Source organism: Salvelinus sp. IW2-2015, linkage group LG3 (genome assembly GCF_002910315.2).
Source record: "Salvelinus sp. IW2-2015 linkage group LG3, ASM291031v2, whole genome shotgun sequence".
Taxonomy (NCBI): Eukaryota; Metazoa; Chordata; class Actinopteri; order Salmoniformes; family Salmonidae; genus Salvelinus; species Salvelinus sp. IW2-2015.
Genome location: NC_036840.1, coordinates 7,445,915 through 7,462,172, shown reverse-complemented (window position 1 = coordinate 7,462,172; position 16,258 = coordinate 7,445,915). Strand labels below are relative to the sequence as shown.

General features: G+C 41.4%; 1 protein-coding gene across 1 annotated transcript; it reads right to left on the bottom strand.

Annotated features, from left to right (window-relative positions):
- Positions 1-5,007: 5,007 nt before the first annotated feature.
- LOC111949982 (inhibitor of growth protein 3-like) lies at positions 5,008-15,963 on the bottom strand. The gene is given in 11 exon segments (XM_070434301.1): positions 5,008-5,445; positions 5,581-5,619; positions 5,710-5,902; positions 6,216-6,424; positions 6,727-7,010; positions 7,173-7,244; positions 7,518-7,614; positions 14,177-14,242; positions 14,606-14,706; positions 15,615-15,686; positions 15,830-15,963. Coding segments are annotated over 11 exon segments (1,278 nt in total). The 5' UTR covers positions 15,858-15,963; the 3' UTR covers positions 5,008-5,328.
- Positions 15,964-16,258: the final 295 nt, after the last annotated feature.

The window sequence follows — 16,258 nt, the reverse complement described above, 5'->3', positions numbered from 1 at the left end:
TTCTTTGCTCTAAATAAATTTGGTCTAGGGGACAACTTTATAAAATGGGTGAAAGTTTTATATGATGATCCTCAGGCTGCTGTCCTTACTAATGGGCTAAGGTCAAATAGCTTCTCTATATACAGAGGTACCAGACAGGGCTGTCCTTTGTCCCCTCCTATTTGCACTCGTTATGGAARCACTGGCCGAGGCCATCAGGGTAACGCCTGCTATACAGGGGCTGCTCATTGGTGATGTTCACCATAAAATACGCTTGTATGCTGATGATGTCCTGATATTCATCTCTAGTCCCGAGACTTCAACTACATCTCTTATTAATATTATTGAATTATTCAGCGAATTCTCAGGCTACAAGATTAACTTWACTAAATCAGAGGCTATGCCACTTGGTAACCTTCCCTCTGTACCTAATACTTCTCCCCCCTTCCCTTTTAAATGGTCTCCCTTAGGTTTTACATATCTGGGTATATTTGTAACTCCTAAATTCCAGCAAATGTACAAAGCCAATTTTGTTCCCTTGTTTGATACAATAAGACAGGATCTGGAGCGCTGGAACTCTCTCCCGATTTCTTGGTTGGGTAGAATATCCCTCTTGAAAATGAACATTTTACCTAGACTACTTTACCCAATCCAAATGATCCCAGTATTACTCTCAAATAAGGTAATAAAGGATGTAAATTGATGGCTAAGTTCCTTTATATGGAGTAAACGCAAGCCAAGACTTAAGATGGCAATATTGCAGCTGCCAAGTTCTATGGGTGGCTTGGATCTGCCCAATATCAGGTTCTATCAGTGGTYTGCCCACCTATGTTATATTTCTGACTGGATCACAAACGATGACTCCTCTATTTGGTTAGACATTGAGACATCTTTCAAAATACCCCTTACAGGATCTTTTATTTTTCAGAAGTTTCAAGTCTGTAGAAGATCACTGCAATAATCCTATTACACTTAACACACTCAAAGTATGGAGGTCAGTTCAATGCTTCCTGGGAAGATCCAAACTACCCTCTGCTCTTACCCCAATTCTTAACAACCCAGATTTTGTTCCAGGATTGCTGGATGCTGGCTTTAACTTTTGGCTTAATAAGGGCATACGCAGACTAAATGACTTATTTGCTGATAAGATTTTATTGTCAATCGACTCCCAAAGCAGGACTTTTCCGCTTCCTACAAGTAAGACATTATATTGTGAAGAGCACCACCTTAATTGGTAACCCTGATATGTCTGTCATTGAAATAATGCTTTTTTTCCCACAAAGGAAAATGTCTGTAAGTCTGTTTTATGATGCTTTAAGGTCCTTTTCTGCTGTCGAACACACAGAGGGTGAAACAAGTGTGGGAGAAATAATTGTCTGTTACTATTGACGAAGAGATGTGGGAGGACATTTGGAGATATGCAAAAACAATATCTATATGTAATCGTACTAGAGCAATCCAATTAAGAATAATACACAGATTGCATATATCCCCAAAACACAAGACATGCTTTATAGCCCCTCTTCTTCTTCTCCTCAGTTGTCTTAAATGCAAAACTGATACAGGCACCTAACACATTGTTTATGATCATGTACCAAAATACAAAGATACTGGTCTGGTGTTCTGCAAGAAATTGAAAAGATCCTAGGGGTTGATCTAGAATTGGACCCAGTTTCTTTACTGTTGGGTCTCCCTAGTAGCATGTTACTTCTGTGGGTAAGAGGAGGCTTTACAACACTTACGTTGCAGCGAGGAAAAACATCCTTTTACAGTGGATTAGTGATAAGGTTCCTTCTATTAAATATTGCATAAGATACTATTTGAATGGGTGCCTCTGGAATAGTCTGACATGTACATTGCATTCTAAAACAGATCAGTTCTACAAAGTATGTGACCTATCTAAATTACCTAGACACTGAGGTATCAGCTATATGCTGCAAGGATTCTCTTAGAATGGTGATCTATGTATTTCAGAATTACACTGTACGTTCCATGTGTGGAACTAACTTCTTACTTTAAATGACTTTTTGTTTAATTTCTGTTTGTAAGTTTGTTTAAAATGTATGTATTTAGAGAGACGCAATGATGGGGTGGGGTGAGAGAAGCGCCGAGCGGGGAGAGGAAAATGGTGTACGTATATATGGTGTGTATGTATGTATGTAGTATATGTATATACAGTGGGAGAACAAGTATTTGATACACTGCCGATTTTGCAGTTTTCCTACTTACAAGCATGTAGAGGTCGTAATTTAGTCATAGGTACACTTCAACTGTGAGAGACGGAATCCAAAAAATCACATTGTATGATTTTTAAGTAATTCATTTGCATTTTATCCCCCCCACACACATTTTTTGTTTTGTACCTGCTGCTATTCACTGTTCTATTATCTATGCAGTCACTTTACCACTACCTACATATTACCTCGACTAACTAGTACCCACGCACATTGAACTCGGGACTGGAACCCCTGTATATACAGTTGAAGACGGAAGTTTACATACACTTAGGTTGGAGTCATTAAAACTAGTTTTTCAACCACTCCACAAATTTCTTGTTAACAAACTGTAGTTTTGGCAAGTCGGTTAGGACATCTACTTTGTGCATGACATAAGTACTTTTCCCAACAATTGTTTACAGATTATTTCACTTAAAATTCACTGTATCACAATTCCAGTGGGTCAGAAGTTTACATACACTAAATTGACTGTGCCTTTAAACAGCTTGGAAAATTCCAGAAAATTATGTCATGGTTTTTAGAAGTTTCGGATAGGCTAATTGACATAATTTGAGTCAATTGGAGGTGTACAAGTGGATTTATTTCAAGGCCTACCTTCAAACTCAGTGCCTCTTTGCTTGACATCATGGGAAAATCAAAACAAATCAGCCAAGACCTCAGAAAATAAAGTGTAGACCTCCACAAATCTGGTTCATCTTTGGGAGCAATTTCCAAATGCCTGAAGGTACCACATTCAATTGTACAAACAATAGTACGCAAGAATAACACCGTGGAACCACGCAGCCATCATACTGCTCAGGAAGGAGACGCTTTCTGTCTCCTAGAGATGAACGTACTTTGGTGCGAAAAGTGAAAATCAATCCAAGACAACAGCAAAGGACCTTGTGAAGATGCTGGAGGAAACAGGACAAAAGTATCTATTTCCACAGTTAAACGAGTCCTATATCGACATAACCTGAAAGGCCGCTCCAAAACTGCCATAAAAAAGCCAGACTACGGTGTGCAACAGCACATGGGACAAAGATCGTACTTTTTGGAGAAATGTTCTCTGGTCTGATGAAACAAAATATAACTGTTTGGCCATAATGACCATTGTGTTGCGTTTGGATGGAAAGGGGCAGGCTTGCAAGCCGAAGACAACATCCCAACCGTGAAGCAGGGGTGGCAGCATCATGTTGTGCGGGTGTTTTGCTGCAGGAGGGACTGGTGCACTTCACAAAATAGATGGCATCATAAGGGAGGAAATTATGTGGATATATTGAAGCAAAATCTCAAGACATCAGTCAGGAAGTTAAAGCTTAGTCGCAAATGGACAATGACACCAAGCATACTTCCAAAGTTGTGGAAAAATTGCTTAAGGACAACAAAGTCAAGGTAGTGGAGTGGCCATCACAAAGCCCTGACCTCAATCCTATAGAAAATTTGCAGTCAGAACTGAAAAAGCGTGTGTGAGCAGGTGGCCTACAAACCTGACTCAGTTACTCCAGCTCTGTCAGGAGGAATGGGGCCAACATTCACCCAACCTATTTTTGTGAAGCTTGTTGGAAGGCTTACCCGAAGAACATTTGACCCAAGTTAAACAATTTAAAGGCAATGCTACCAAATACTAATTGAGTGTATGTAAACTTCTGACCCACTGAGAATGTGATGAAAGAAATAAAAGCTGAAATAAATCYTTCTCTCAACTATTATTKTGACATTTCACATTCTTAAAATAAAGTGGTGATCCTAACTGACCTAAGCCAGGGAATTTTTACTAMGATCTAATGTCAGGAATTGTGAAAAACTGAGTTTAAATGTATTCGGCTAAGGTGCATGTAAACTTCCGACTTCAACTGTAGTCTCGTTATTGTTGCTCTTTTATTTGTAGTAAATATTTTTCTTAAAACTGTGTTGTTGGTTAAGGGCTTGTAAGTAAGCATTTCATGGTAAGGTCTACTAAACCTGTTGTATTCGGCACAAGTGACAAATAAAATMTAATTCCATTCTTAAATGTTTTACTGCAACAGGGATAGAGTACACAGACGTTTCGGCTTTACAGCCTTCTTCAGTGTGTAGGTACAACACTTACAAAGCAATCAGTCCACATTGTAAGCCTGCTGTGAATCAAAACATTGGTGATTCAAAAGCAATCTACATTTTGATTGTGTAGTCGAATACAATGGATACCTAAAGCTATGAAGTGCTACAGTTTGATCAAGAAGATCATCGTTGACAGACGAAGCCAGGAAACACGTGAAATACCAAAAGAACTTGGATCACTTTATTTGATTTTTTTTCTACATCTCTGGAAACTTTTACACACCATCTCAGTACAGAATGACTAGTGACACACACACACGCACATACAGAAACACTTACACTCACAGACATACACGCTTCAGTTACGACTGATCTTACACTGTACATTCTGAACTCTTCAGCTTTACAGGACTCAATGGTGGAGGTTCAGTCATATTCATCCATACGTTACCTGAAATGACCACTGTCCCAATCTTCATCCTCATCTTTTAAGTCTTAGTTGTGTTTCATCAATTCGTTTTAGAATTAAGATCAAAACTTCTAGAGGTTGGGMTTTGTAGTCCAATAAACACCCATGGACTACATTTCCCAGTCTGTGTCATTACCCCTGTGAGCATTTTACTATAATGAGCACTTCTTGTTGCAGCCGTGCGTGGAAGCCAGGGGGTGGCAGCCCTTCCTGTAACAAGGGGAAAGGCAAGGAATGTCTGATGAACGGGGAAGAGAAGAGGTGCGCCAAGGCTCAAAATTCTGGAAAAGGGGGGGGGGGGGGGGGGGGGTGGGCAATGAACACCCAACCAGAAGGTGCAGTTTCAGGAAGTCTTGGCTCCTTGTCTTGATTTTCCAGTCAGGTATCTCATCCAAATATTCACACAGGACTGACCCTTCAATAACAACCTTTGACCCCACTGTTTTGACCCCTGAGAGGTCACACAGACAGACAGGTTAATAAGAATACTGTGTGTGGCCACAACAGGTACACACACTTGTTTGGGAGGAACTACAGTTGATATAGCATTGACAGTTGGTTTGGCGGGGTAGGGGTGTGGGGTGGTCCTGGATGAGGAGTGGGGTAGTAGAGGTGGGGTGTCTATTTGTGCCTGCTGCCTCTCCTCTTCATGGCGGCAGTACACTGGGGGCAYTACCACTTCCCCTTSGGGGCTTCTGTTAGGCCCACGCAGCCGTAGTGGAACCACTCGATGGGGCACTGCACAAACACACACAGGGCACTCAGGTTAGCTRTCATACCTCAWCTCTCATTTGACAAAGTCCTATGTGAAAGTAATGTGGTAACAGTTCTAGAAAATGAGAAATGCACTCCCAAATGGAAATGGGTACTTACYTCTTGATTATCACAGCCCACCATTTCTCCATAAGACACCTTTAACAAGAGAGKAGCCATTTTAGTTAACCTGTCAGCTGTAGGTGTGTGCTGTCCAGTGCGAGAGAGTGTCTCTGGATGTGTGTGTACCTGGTTGCAGATGCAGTAGCGGGGCTCGTTGGGGTCGTAGGTCCAGTCCACCTGGCTGTTGGTCTCAGACTCTGGGAGGGCCGAGGCCTGCTGCGACAGCTCCTGGGCCAGGGCTGAAGAAGAGGAGCACGACGACAGGGACGAAGAAGACGAGGAGGACGACGACTGGTGGTTGGAAGACTTGGTGTTGCCTCTGTGGAGGACAGTTTAGACAAGATCTCAATTTTTCATCTTAATTTATTTATTCATGCTGTGGGGGTGGAGTTGAAAAGCATGGCTGGCATAATGTGGCGTGACATCATGGGACTGGACACTGAAATTAAATGATGTAGCGTGATTTGGCCTGACATCTGTTCATCTGATGTGGGGTGATTCAGGGTGGATTGACAAGGTTTAATAAGGCATGAAATGATGTGATATCTCTGGAGAAGACCACTAGCTAGGGCTTGTCATGCGTACGTCTGAGCGAACGGGGGCTGTGTGTGCGCGTGTAAGTTGTGTCGTACTTGGTCTTGCGTCCGCCGCGGGAGTCGGCGGCGACTGCTGAGCCGGCTGGGGTGAGGGTCTGGGTGAGGGTGTTGGCCAGGGCGGAGGTGGAGTAGACCCCCGTGGTATCCCGGGAGGTCAGGGAAAACTCCCTCCCTAGCTGGAAGTCATTGTTCTTAATGGCCTCGTAGCTGGCCTTCAGACTGCTAGTCCTCCTGCCCTCCTTCATCTGACATGGAACAGGAGAGGGAAGGAGAAAGAGGGCACAGACAGAGAAAGAAAATGGGAGAGGCGGTAGAGAGAGACACACATAGCCATGAACAGGGTTAGTTACAGTCGTAGGACACACATCAGTTACACATTCAAGGACATTTGTCCCAATCAGATAATTCTCAGAACAGACAGTCTAGGTCAAGATACTGATACCGATCCCCATAAGTCCAGCACTCGTCTGAATAGAATCAGAGGGCAATGGAGTTGGGRGTATGTCTGTGTGTGTGTGAAAAAGAAAGAGAATATGTATGTTTATACCTGTGCGGTGGCCTGTACAGCCTGCGCTGCAGCCATGGTGATGGCCCCTGCCCCAGCCCCGGGCCCAGCAGGCAGAGAGCTGAGGTTGTAGGAGGCCAGGGGCTGGGATGAGTTCACACTGTACACGTTGTTAGAGGRTGACGTCGTGCTGTTGGTGCGACAGCCAGGTGTGTTCTCCTTGGAGGCGTCTGACGTGAGTGTGGAGAGCAGGGCTTCAGATTTGAACTTCTTCTCCGGGACGTGCTCTGTAGTGTGGTGGCTCGGCTGCGTGGTGTACTTCCTCTCTGTCACACAGAAACAAGACATTAATTACTACCTTCATGACCTCGCATAGGAAAGCAGCAAATCATCTATACAAACAAGGCTCCTTAGCCAATGTACATTTTTCTTTCGACATGCAACAACTCCAAAAGAAGGTCAGCCAAACAGCCAAGACTTGTACTTACTTTCCACGGTGGTGTGTGAGTGGACGTGGTGGTTGTTGACGGGCTGAGAGGGGCTGTCCATCTCTAGGGATCCTGACAGAAGAGAGAGAAAATGTTAGAGCTGGCTCTCAGCGACAACACTGACAGACACAACAGTTGACTCAACAGGGTCATTTTTAGGTCAATACTGCCCCCTAGCAGGGCTGAAATATCCCAATGGAAAGATTGATACCATTCCACTATCATGGAATTGCAATTGAAACAAGACTAGAGAAAAGCAGCCTGTCAGCCCAACATTCTGACTGGGCCAAGAGGGTTAAGATGAAGGGGAAGGGTCTTCTATGGTGTTGTGATTGACAGACTCACGTCTCTCCAGGATCTCAGTGATGCCAGCGTTGTCAGCCTCCAGCTCCATCTTGAACTTAGCCAGCTCCTGGTCCAGTTTCCTCAGGTGGCGGTCCACCTGCAACACACACCCCATTATATACCATACTGTTCATACCCCACAATAGATGTTGAACAAATCCTCCAAGATTTTACACATTGAATAATCACTATGAAATAGATCAATATCAAAAGATAGAAACYTTGGGCAATGGCAAAGCTCTAACAAGACACGTCTGCGTAGCGTCCTCGAACGTTCAAACAATTTTAAGGCATTTTGACACGGTTTACCTGTTTGTTAATAGTGAGTTGGAAGTTAAAACATCTACTGTATCGCCAAAGCAAAAGATGCCCAATATGTCAAAGCCTCAGATAAGGCATAGTAAAATGCCCCTCTGACAGCCCTTCTTTGGCCTCGGCGGATGCTAGCTCAGAAGAAGCACCAGCATGGTTCAGAATGGAGATGGACAAGGGTATAACAAAATTCCAAGAGACACTTTCTGAACACCTCAGCAAAATTGATGTACTGGTCGATAAACTCCACAAAGACCAGAAAGTCACAAAGGGACGAGTGACAAAGTTAGAAAAAGACCATGCTGACCACCAGGCTGCCATCCTGGACYTCTGCGAGGAAGTGGACCAAAAATAAAAGAAGTTGGAAGATGCCATCTCTAAACTCGAGGAGAAATTTGATTATCACAAAAATTTCCAAAGTTGCTCGAATTTGAAACTTCAAGGTTTCCCCAGAGGCCGTGGAGGGAAGAGACAGAATCTCCTTTCTACAGGAATGGATTCCCAAAATTCTGGATCTACCCCCTCCTGCGCACCCACTGGAGATCGAGAGGGCCCATCGGACCCTACGGAGGCAGCTGCCTGGCCAGGATGCACCCAGGGCATTTGTCATTAAATTTATACGGTACCAGGAAACTGTTCGCATCCTCTCTGCTGACTGAGCAAAGGGAGAGCTCAAGTACGGATAAGCCAGAATTATGATCTTTCTCTCACACAACACAAGAGGATGGCCTTCTCCCCACTGAATAGACTTCTGCGTCAGGCTGGCTTGGCATACAGCCTTCGCTACCCAGCAACTTTGTGGATCGAAACCAAGAATGGTGAGCGCACATTTGACTSTGTGAAGATGGCTGAAACATACATGAGGAAAGAACTTCCTGACTTGTTCACGTCTACTACACCCTGAGGAACTGTCTTTTGAACATGGATACAGTGGATAGTGAACTGTTAGCACATGAGGAAACAACGAAATTACTCATATGATCGACTGGCTGGCTAMCGTGATAATGACTGGCGAGGTAAAGTTGGGTCATTGCTAATGTTGGCTGTGCTATTTGGCCAGCTCGCTAAGTTTACAAGGGTGTAGCTACATCCACACTATGCCAYGTAGTTACATTTTGCTGTATACTTTTATTTTACAGAGAGGTCCAGTCGGGTTTGGTTAATGTTGTTTATATATGTTGTTTATATTACTTCAGGGAATTAGCTACTATTACATTTGCTGGCTTGTTTATTGTTAGAGATGTATGCTGGCGTTAGTGATACCAAGACAGGGATAAGCTACTCACTGGCTGGCCGCCTAATTGCCAGCTAGCTATACACTTGTGTATGTGCGTAGATATAATATTTTGGGGGGAGAGGGTGAACTCAGGAGGATGGTGATTGTTTAACTACTTGTCCCTATTTAATATTTGAGAGATGATAGTTATTGTCTGGTAAAGGTTTTCATTTATTCATTATAGCTTGATGTCTTTTATCCTGACCTGTTGGGGTGCGTTTGTGGTCATCGCTTTTGTCGTCGCACGGCACAGGTTTCAGGGCGCATTGGGGAATGCCGATTGGTTGACATTTGGGTGTGCGGGTAGGCTCTGTTGGTGACTATGAACGCACCCAAGTTTTTTGTTGTTGTTGTTGTTGTTGAGACATGCTCAAGTGGGGCTAAATAGTCCGGTCATTACTGTTGTAATCAAATTGTATTTTGTTACTTGACTAACAATATTTTCATGCTACAAGGAACAGTCAATGTACTTCTAAATCCACATACATATAATTTAGAATGAACCTAATTCGAGCGATGCTATGCATAGCAGGTACATCTAGCTTAAAGACTAGCGTCTAAGGATATGGGTTCTTTAACTCCCTCAGTTGGGGAGGGGGTTGGGTGGGTTTGTGGTAGGGTCAGGGTATGTTTACTACTTTATACTTTCATAATTTCAATTTGTACACGTTGTAAAGACAATGCAATTTTGTTTCTATCCTTTTCCCRATTTCTTATTTTCTTCAAAGATGTCGGCACCTAATAACTATACATTTGACACCTGACATTAGGGGTACTACAAACGCATTCTGAATTATCTAAAGCAGCATAAGTTTGATATAYTTCTTCTTCAGGAGACACACCTGACTGACTGACTGAGCATGATAAACCGGAGACAGTGGGTGGGTCAAGTGTACTATTCATCTTTCACCTCTCGGGCAAGAGGGGTGACCATACTTATTAATAAGCATTGCCCCTTTCAGATACAATCTCAGATTAAAGACAAAGGGGGTAGGTTTGTGATCATTCAAGGTTTCATTAACACTGAGCCCATTACCATTGTGAATGTGTATGGGTCTAACTATGACGACCCTAAATTTTACTAAGACATCTATTTGAAGTTAACGTGKCCATCATCAGAGATAATAATGGCAGGGGATTTTAACTTGGTACTGGACCCTTCCAGTGATAGATCTTCCTCTAATAGTATCAGACTCACACAGGCAGCCAAAATGTTAAAAGCAAAAATGAAACTTTGGACTTGTAGATTTATGGAGATTTCACAWCCAAAAGGTTAAAGAATACTCATTTTACTCCCCTGTCCATAAGTTACTCTAGAATTGACTTATTTCTTATTCCTGCAGCCAAGGGAAGTTTAACGACTGGGTGTAAGTACTTACCAAGATGTATATCAGATCATTCTGCCCTGCTGGCTTCAGTACCAGTCAGTAGAGCATAGCCACCCGCAAGATGGAGGTTTGGCACATACTTACTAAATAATACCACATTTGTAACATTTCTGAACCCTCATATAGTCATTTTTTTTTTAGCACCAATACAACTCTGCCTACCCCCTAATTTTTGGGGAAGCTCTCCTTAGATATCTTAGGGGCAAATCATATCCTTTAATTCAGGTGCTCATAAGATATAAGGCTCAAGTAAATTCGTTGGAAAATGAAATTAGAGATCTGGAAAATGAACACAGTGTAACATTTGACAACGCAACTCTACAAAAATTACACTCAAAGCGATTGGAATACAACACCCTGACGACCTATAAAGCGGAAAATGCTCTTAGGAGAACAAAACAAAACTACTACGAACATGGAGATAAAGCAGGAAAGTTGCTTGCTTGGCAAATAAGACGAGAGGATGCTAGTAGAGTTATTAGCTCTATTAAGCTACCCAATAACACAGTTTTTCACAGTCCTGAGGAAATTAATCTAGTCTTCAGGGAGTTTTATGAAACATTGTACAAGTCTGTAGGGGATGCCCCTGCCACAGTGCATGAGTTTTTGAACAAACTCAATGTACAACCTTTAACTGATGAGGATAAAGAGCACTTGGAGAAAGAGATTACATCAGAGGAAATTAGGAAATCCATTTTCAACACTGCTGGGGGGAAATCACCAGGGTTAGACGGATTCCCTATTGAATTCTATCGATCCTTTTTACCCAAACTAATTGAGCCTCTCTGCAGTATGTTTAATTATGCCATAGAGASAGAAACGCTCCCAGACACAATTGAACAGGCACTGATTTGTTAAAACCCGGGAAAGATCCTCTGCTTTGTGGGTCGAATAGACCAATATCTCTATTGAACACTTCATATTAGATTTTAGCTAAACTCATAGCCCTTAGACTGGATTAGGTTCTTCCGGACTTGGTTGATATGGACCAAACAGGCTTTATAAGAAACCGCTCATCTCCTGATAATATCAGAAGATTATTTAATATTATGTAGAGAATGACCAAGAATCTGTAGTGGCGGCTTCATTAGATGCAGAAAAAGCTTTTGACCGCATAGAATGGAACTACCTGTTTGAAGTTTTACAGAGGATGAATATTGGACCCAAGTATGTTGGTCTGACTAGATTACTGTACAAATGTCCGGCAGCTCAGACCCTGACTAATGGAAACATTTCCTCACAGTTCTCTCTATCACATGGCACAAGACAGGGTTGTCCCGCTAGTCCTCTCCTTTTTTCTTTGGCTATAGAGCCACCGACAGAAGCTTTTAGATCTCATCCATCCATGGTGTTCGTATAGGTGGGCCTGAACATCTGTTCTCGCTATATCCCGATGACATTTTGCTTTACCTCACMAAACCAGAAATTTCACTCCGAGCATTAGTTGACATCCTGAAAGAATATGGGGCCTTTTCAGGATATAAAATAGACCTATCGAAGAGTATAATTATGCCTTTTAACAAGGCAGCTATGCAGAACCCAATCTTAGACCAGCCGTTTTCTTGGAAACAACAGAAAATGACATATCTTAGATTGCAAATTCCTTCTGAAATGATTAAGACATATCAACTGAACTATACTCCACTTCTCAAAAAGGTTGGGGAAGAATTGGATAGATGGTGTGATTTACCAATTTCTCTTATTGGGTGGGTCAATTGTGTAAAGATGAATATATTACCAAAATTATTGTACCCTTTCCTATTCCCAAAGTTTTTTTCAAACAACTTAATAGGAAGGTGTCTTCATTTCTGTGGAAAGGGAAACCCCCCAGAGTGAAACTCACAACTTTATGCAAACCATACTCAGAAGGAGGACTTACTCTACCTGACTTCCAGTTGTATTACTGGGCATCTCAGTTAAAGGCTGTGTGAGTATGGCAAAATACAACAACAAGTTCACCCTRTTGGAGARAGATCYAGGAGGAATGTCTGACCCCTGCTACATTGGCATCTATACCTTATATTAGCCCACCTAAAGCTTTGATATGTCTCAAACAACCCTTTCATTAAAAACACTTTAAATATATGGATTGAAGTCTGTAAACAAACAGAAGGGAGTAGATCTATATATGAACAAACACCTTTCTATAATAACCCCATCTTACCCAAAGCCCCGAGAGATGGTATTTCATTTTCTTGGTTCAACAAAGGAATTTAAACATTTGGTAATCTCTATAGAGAAGGTGAACTACTATCCTTTCAACAACTGACATCTCATTTTCAGTTACTTCAAACTCATTTCTTCAAGTACCTACAGGTTAGACATTACATTGCCACTCAGCAGGGAGGTAGGATTCAGCCCATGAGTAAACCTAAAACTGATAAACTGCAGCTGGAAAGGGGTAAAATGTTTCATTTCCTACATGTACTCTGGTCTTCAAGCTCTATTGGGAACGATGAACCTCTGAAAGCTTGCATGAAGTGGCATGATGACCTTGGTCTCATTTTTGAGAATGAGAAATGGGGAAKGCTCTTTTTAGATGCTCAGCATCTTTCATTTAACACAAGGCACAAGTTGATGCAAGTCAATATTTTACATAGGGTCTACTTTACACCAGAGAGACTGTATAAGATCAATTCTAAATATTCAACATTTTGCCCAAGGTGTAAAACGGGAGTGGACACACTTATGCATATATGTTTTTGTCCTGCCCTGAACTAAGACATTATTCAGATCTTATCACCGGTCACTAATATGACYGTACCACTAGATCCMTCCCTTATTCTTCTTGGAGATGATTCTGTTCTACCAGTTAATATTTGTAGCAAAACCAGATTCCTTAAATTGGCGGTCATTGCAGTCAATAAATGCACAGCTATTATATGGAAGAGTGACACTCCGTCAAGAAAGCAGATGTGGCTAAAATAACTATCTTCCTATATTCCATCTGATAAAATAACATACAATTTATGTAATAAACCCTTTGAATCTGGGGGGACTTTCAGCAGTTTCTAGAGACYRCACCGTAGCTGCCTCATTACTACTTTCTTCATTAAMGTATTATTATTATTTGTTTTTGTGTTGAATAATTTATTMTCAAGCATGGAATGTGAAGGTCATTCTGTTTCTTTTTTTGTTGTTAATCAGTGATCGGTCGAGGGGAGTTCCTGTGTTGGGGGGGYGMMTMRWSKARYWMSRSCCKRSWWGRAMSWMGMMMTTTMMMMWYGMMGYAYGYAWWAKSMMGSKWTWWRRMMMMRKWWWTTTMYWMYWTMMTWAAWTMMWAAAAAAAYYAAWMKCKAWWAAWWWWWTMMWKKAAAAAAAAGATAGAAATGTCAATATCTAAATAAATATTGAAAACATCTGAAAAGACTGGCATTTTAGTGACTTCCAAATTATTTGCATTGTTTGACTGCCACCTAGTGGCACAGAGACAGCAGTCCCGAACAGAACATTATTTATTTTAGTGGCGACATGCACCCACAAATCATCTTGAAAAAGTCCACAAGCAATAAAGATTCTCCTCCAACTTCCCTTGTCCCTACCTTTTTATAGAAGTGTAAGTCGCTCTGGATAAGAGCGTCTGCTAAATGACTTAAATGTAATGTAAATGTTTCCCAGGACCCATTAAACAAAACAGACATTGTTAGACAGAGCTCCGTCTTGGCATTCAAATTCCAACTCACCAGATCATAAATCTGATTGGCCAGCTGTACTTTTTCATCTGCATCCTCCAATGCCTTATAATAATCCTGAAACAGAGAAAAACTGTCAGAGGCTGACACCATATAAAAAAATAAAAGCCTTTGGTGAACTAACACTGGTACCTTTTTACTAGCTTTGACTRTGCTGATAGCTACTTTGAGGAAAAATGTACTTACAATGACTGTGATATGTGGTTGTGCCACCTAGCTATGTTAAGATGAATACACTAACTATAAGTAGCTCTGGATAAGAGAATCTGTTAAATGACTAAAATGTAAATGACAAAGCACAAAGAATCATCACAAAAAGTGTGGTAGTACAGCTTTATCGTAAAACATTTYTGGGATTAAAAGAACAAAACTGTATTTTTTMWAAAGGGAAATATACATAATCTGAGATTTATRTGGCACCTTTTTGATGACTCCCATCTGCTCTTCCCTCCACTCTGGCTTGTTCTTCTTTGCATTGACAAAGAACTCATTCACCCTCTGCTCCAACTGGTCCATGGCATCTACAGCAAATGGGAAGAGTGAGCTACCTGGACAGGTGTGTCTGAAACACTATTCATATGGGTTTATACTCTGCATGCARGTGGAAGAATTKATATCTATTTGTACTTCAACGCTGACCAGAAGGGCCGATAATACATGCGGTGTCTGTGGACCAGAAGGCTTGTGATTAAAACTACCAGTGAACCGGTTCCCAACCTTTTTCGATTACTGTACCACCAACTGAATCTTGCTCTGCCCGGAGTACAAGTCCGTGTGCATTATACCAGTATGGTCTCATGAGTCTTCTCAAGAACCCCCTATAAAAAGTACCCCTGGTTGGGAACCATTGTACTACATAGCCGTTCAGGTTAAATTAATATTGGTGTATGTTCTAGTTAGCAAACAGTTCACGTATATGTATCTAGTTATAGTCACATGAAAAAACAGTTAACCAGCTAACGTTACATGTATAACGTCGATACTACATGTGTTGTGTACGCTCCGAATCCATGTCCCCTGTCTTGTTTACATTCATTGTTCAACTTCTGTGCATGCACACATGATCAGCAATCGTTAGTTGGACCTCTATATGGAAAACAAATATAACATGATCTTATGTTGTAATTTCTATAACCCTAGCTAGAATCAAACACACCCACTAACGTTAACTTTCTCAGGTTACTGAAAGTTGTTGCAATGTTATACTAGCCAAGTTCGCTACCGCTCGCTAGCTGTGTTAGCTATACAAATAAAAATACTGCATTTAAAACATTTTTATTTGGACGCTAACTAGCTAATTTGTGTTAAGAGTTCSATTCTTCATTCTACATAACCCTAAAACGTGCGACACTGAGAATTATGCGTTTTCAACTTCAAAAATGCTCGCCGGTGAAGTGTTTGTGGACAGTCACATTGTAGCAATGCATACTCTGAACTTGCAGGTCCATCTCTCTCATTTCCGTAAACCTGTCGCGGAGATCCATGGGTAGCTGCTCGATCACTGCCAGCGAGAAGAAAAAGAGAATATAGGTGTTAGCATGGCTAGGCTAACAGTCCGGGCGTGCTCCGGCTAAAATTATGCACATTTACGACAGTAAATACACAAATAATACCACCTACGCGTAAAATAAACGTAATACTCACTCTCGAGGTAATCCTCTAGGTACAGCATCTTGGAAAATTTGATATTTTAGMCGTTTATGAAAATAATTTGTGTCTTTCAATATGGCGCCGCAAACCGCTGTGTCCCYAGGAAAAAATACCACTGACAAACTGAGGTCAGAGAAAGTGACGTCAGTAGAACGTAGAATGTGATTGGCCAGATATGGAGRTGAGTGCTAAACTTCAAAAGTCCCTTAGTTCTTGTAGTTCATTAGACATCAATTTCAAACGTTGACTGAAATAACATAATTAAGCTTTTCCAACGAGGTAAATACATTTGAATCATCAAACTTCAATGCAAATGCGCTATTTTAATTCTAAATTAATACTTATGTGTAACCTCAATGAAGGTGAYCAACAATAATGCTCATCTGGCACAATTTATATTGTGTAGGCCTACACACACATTGA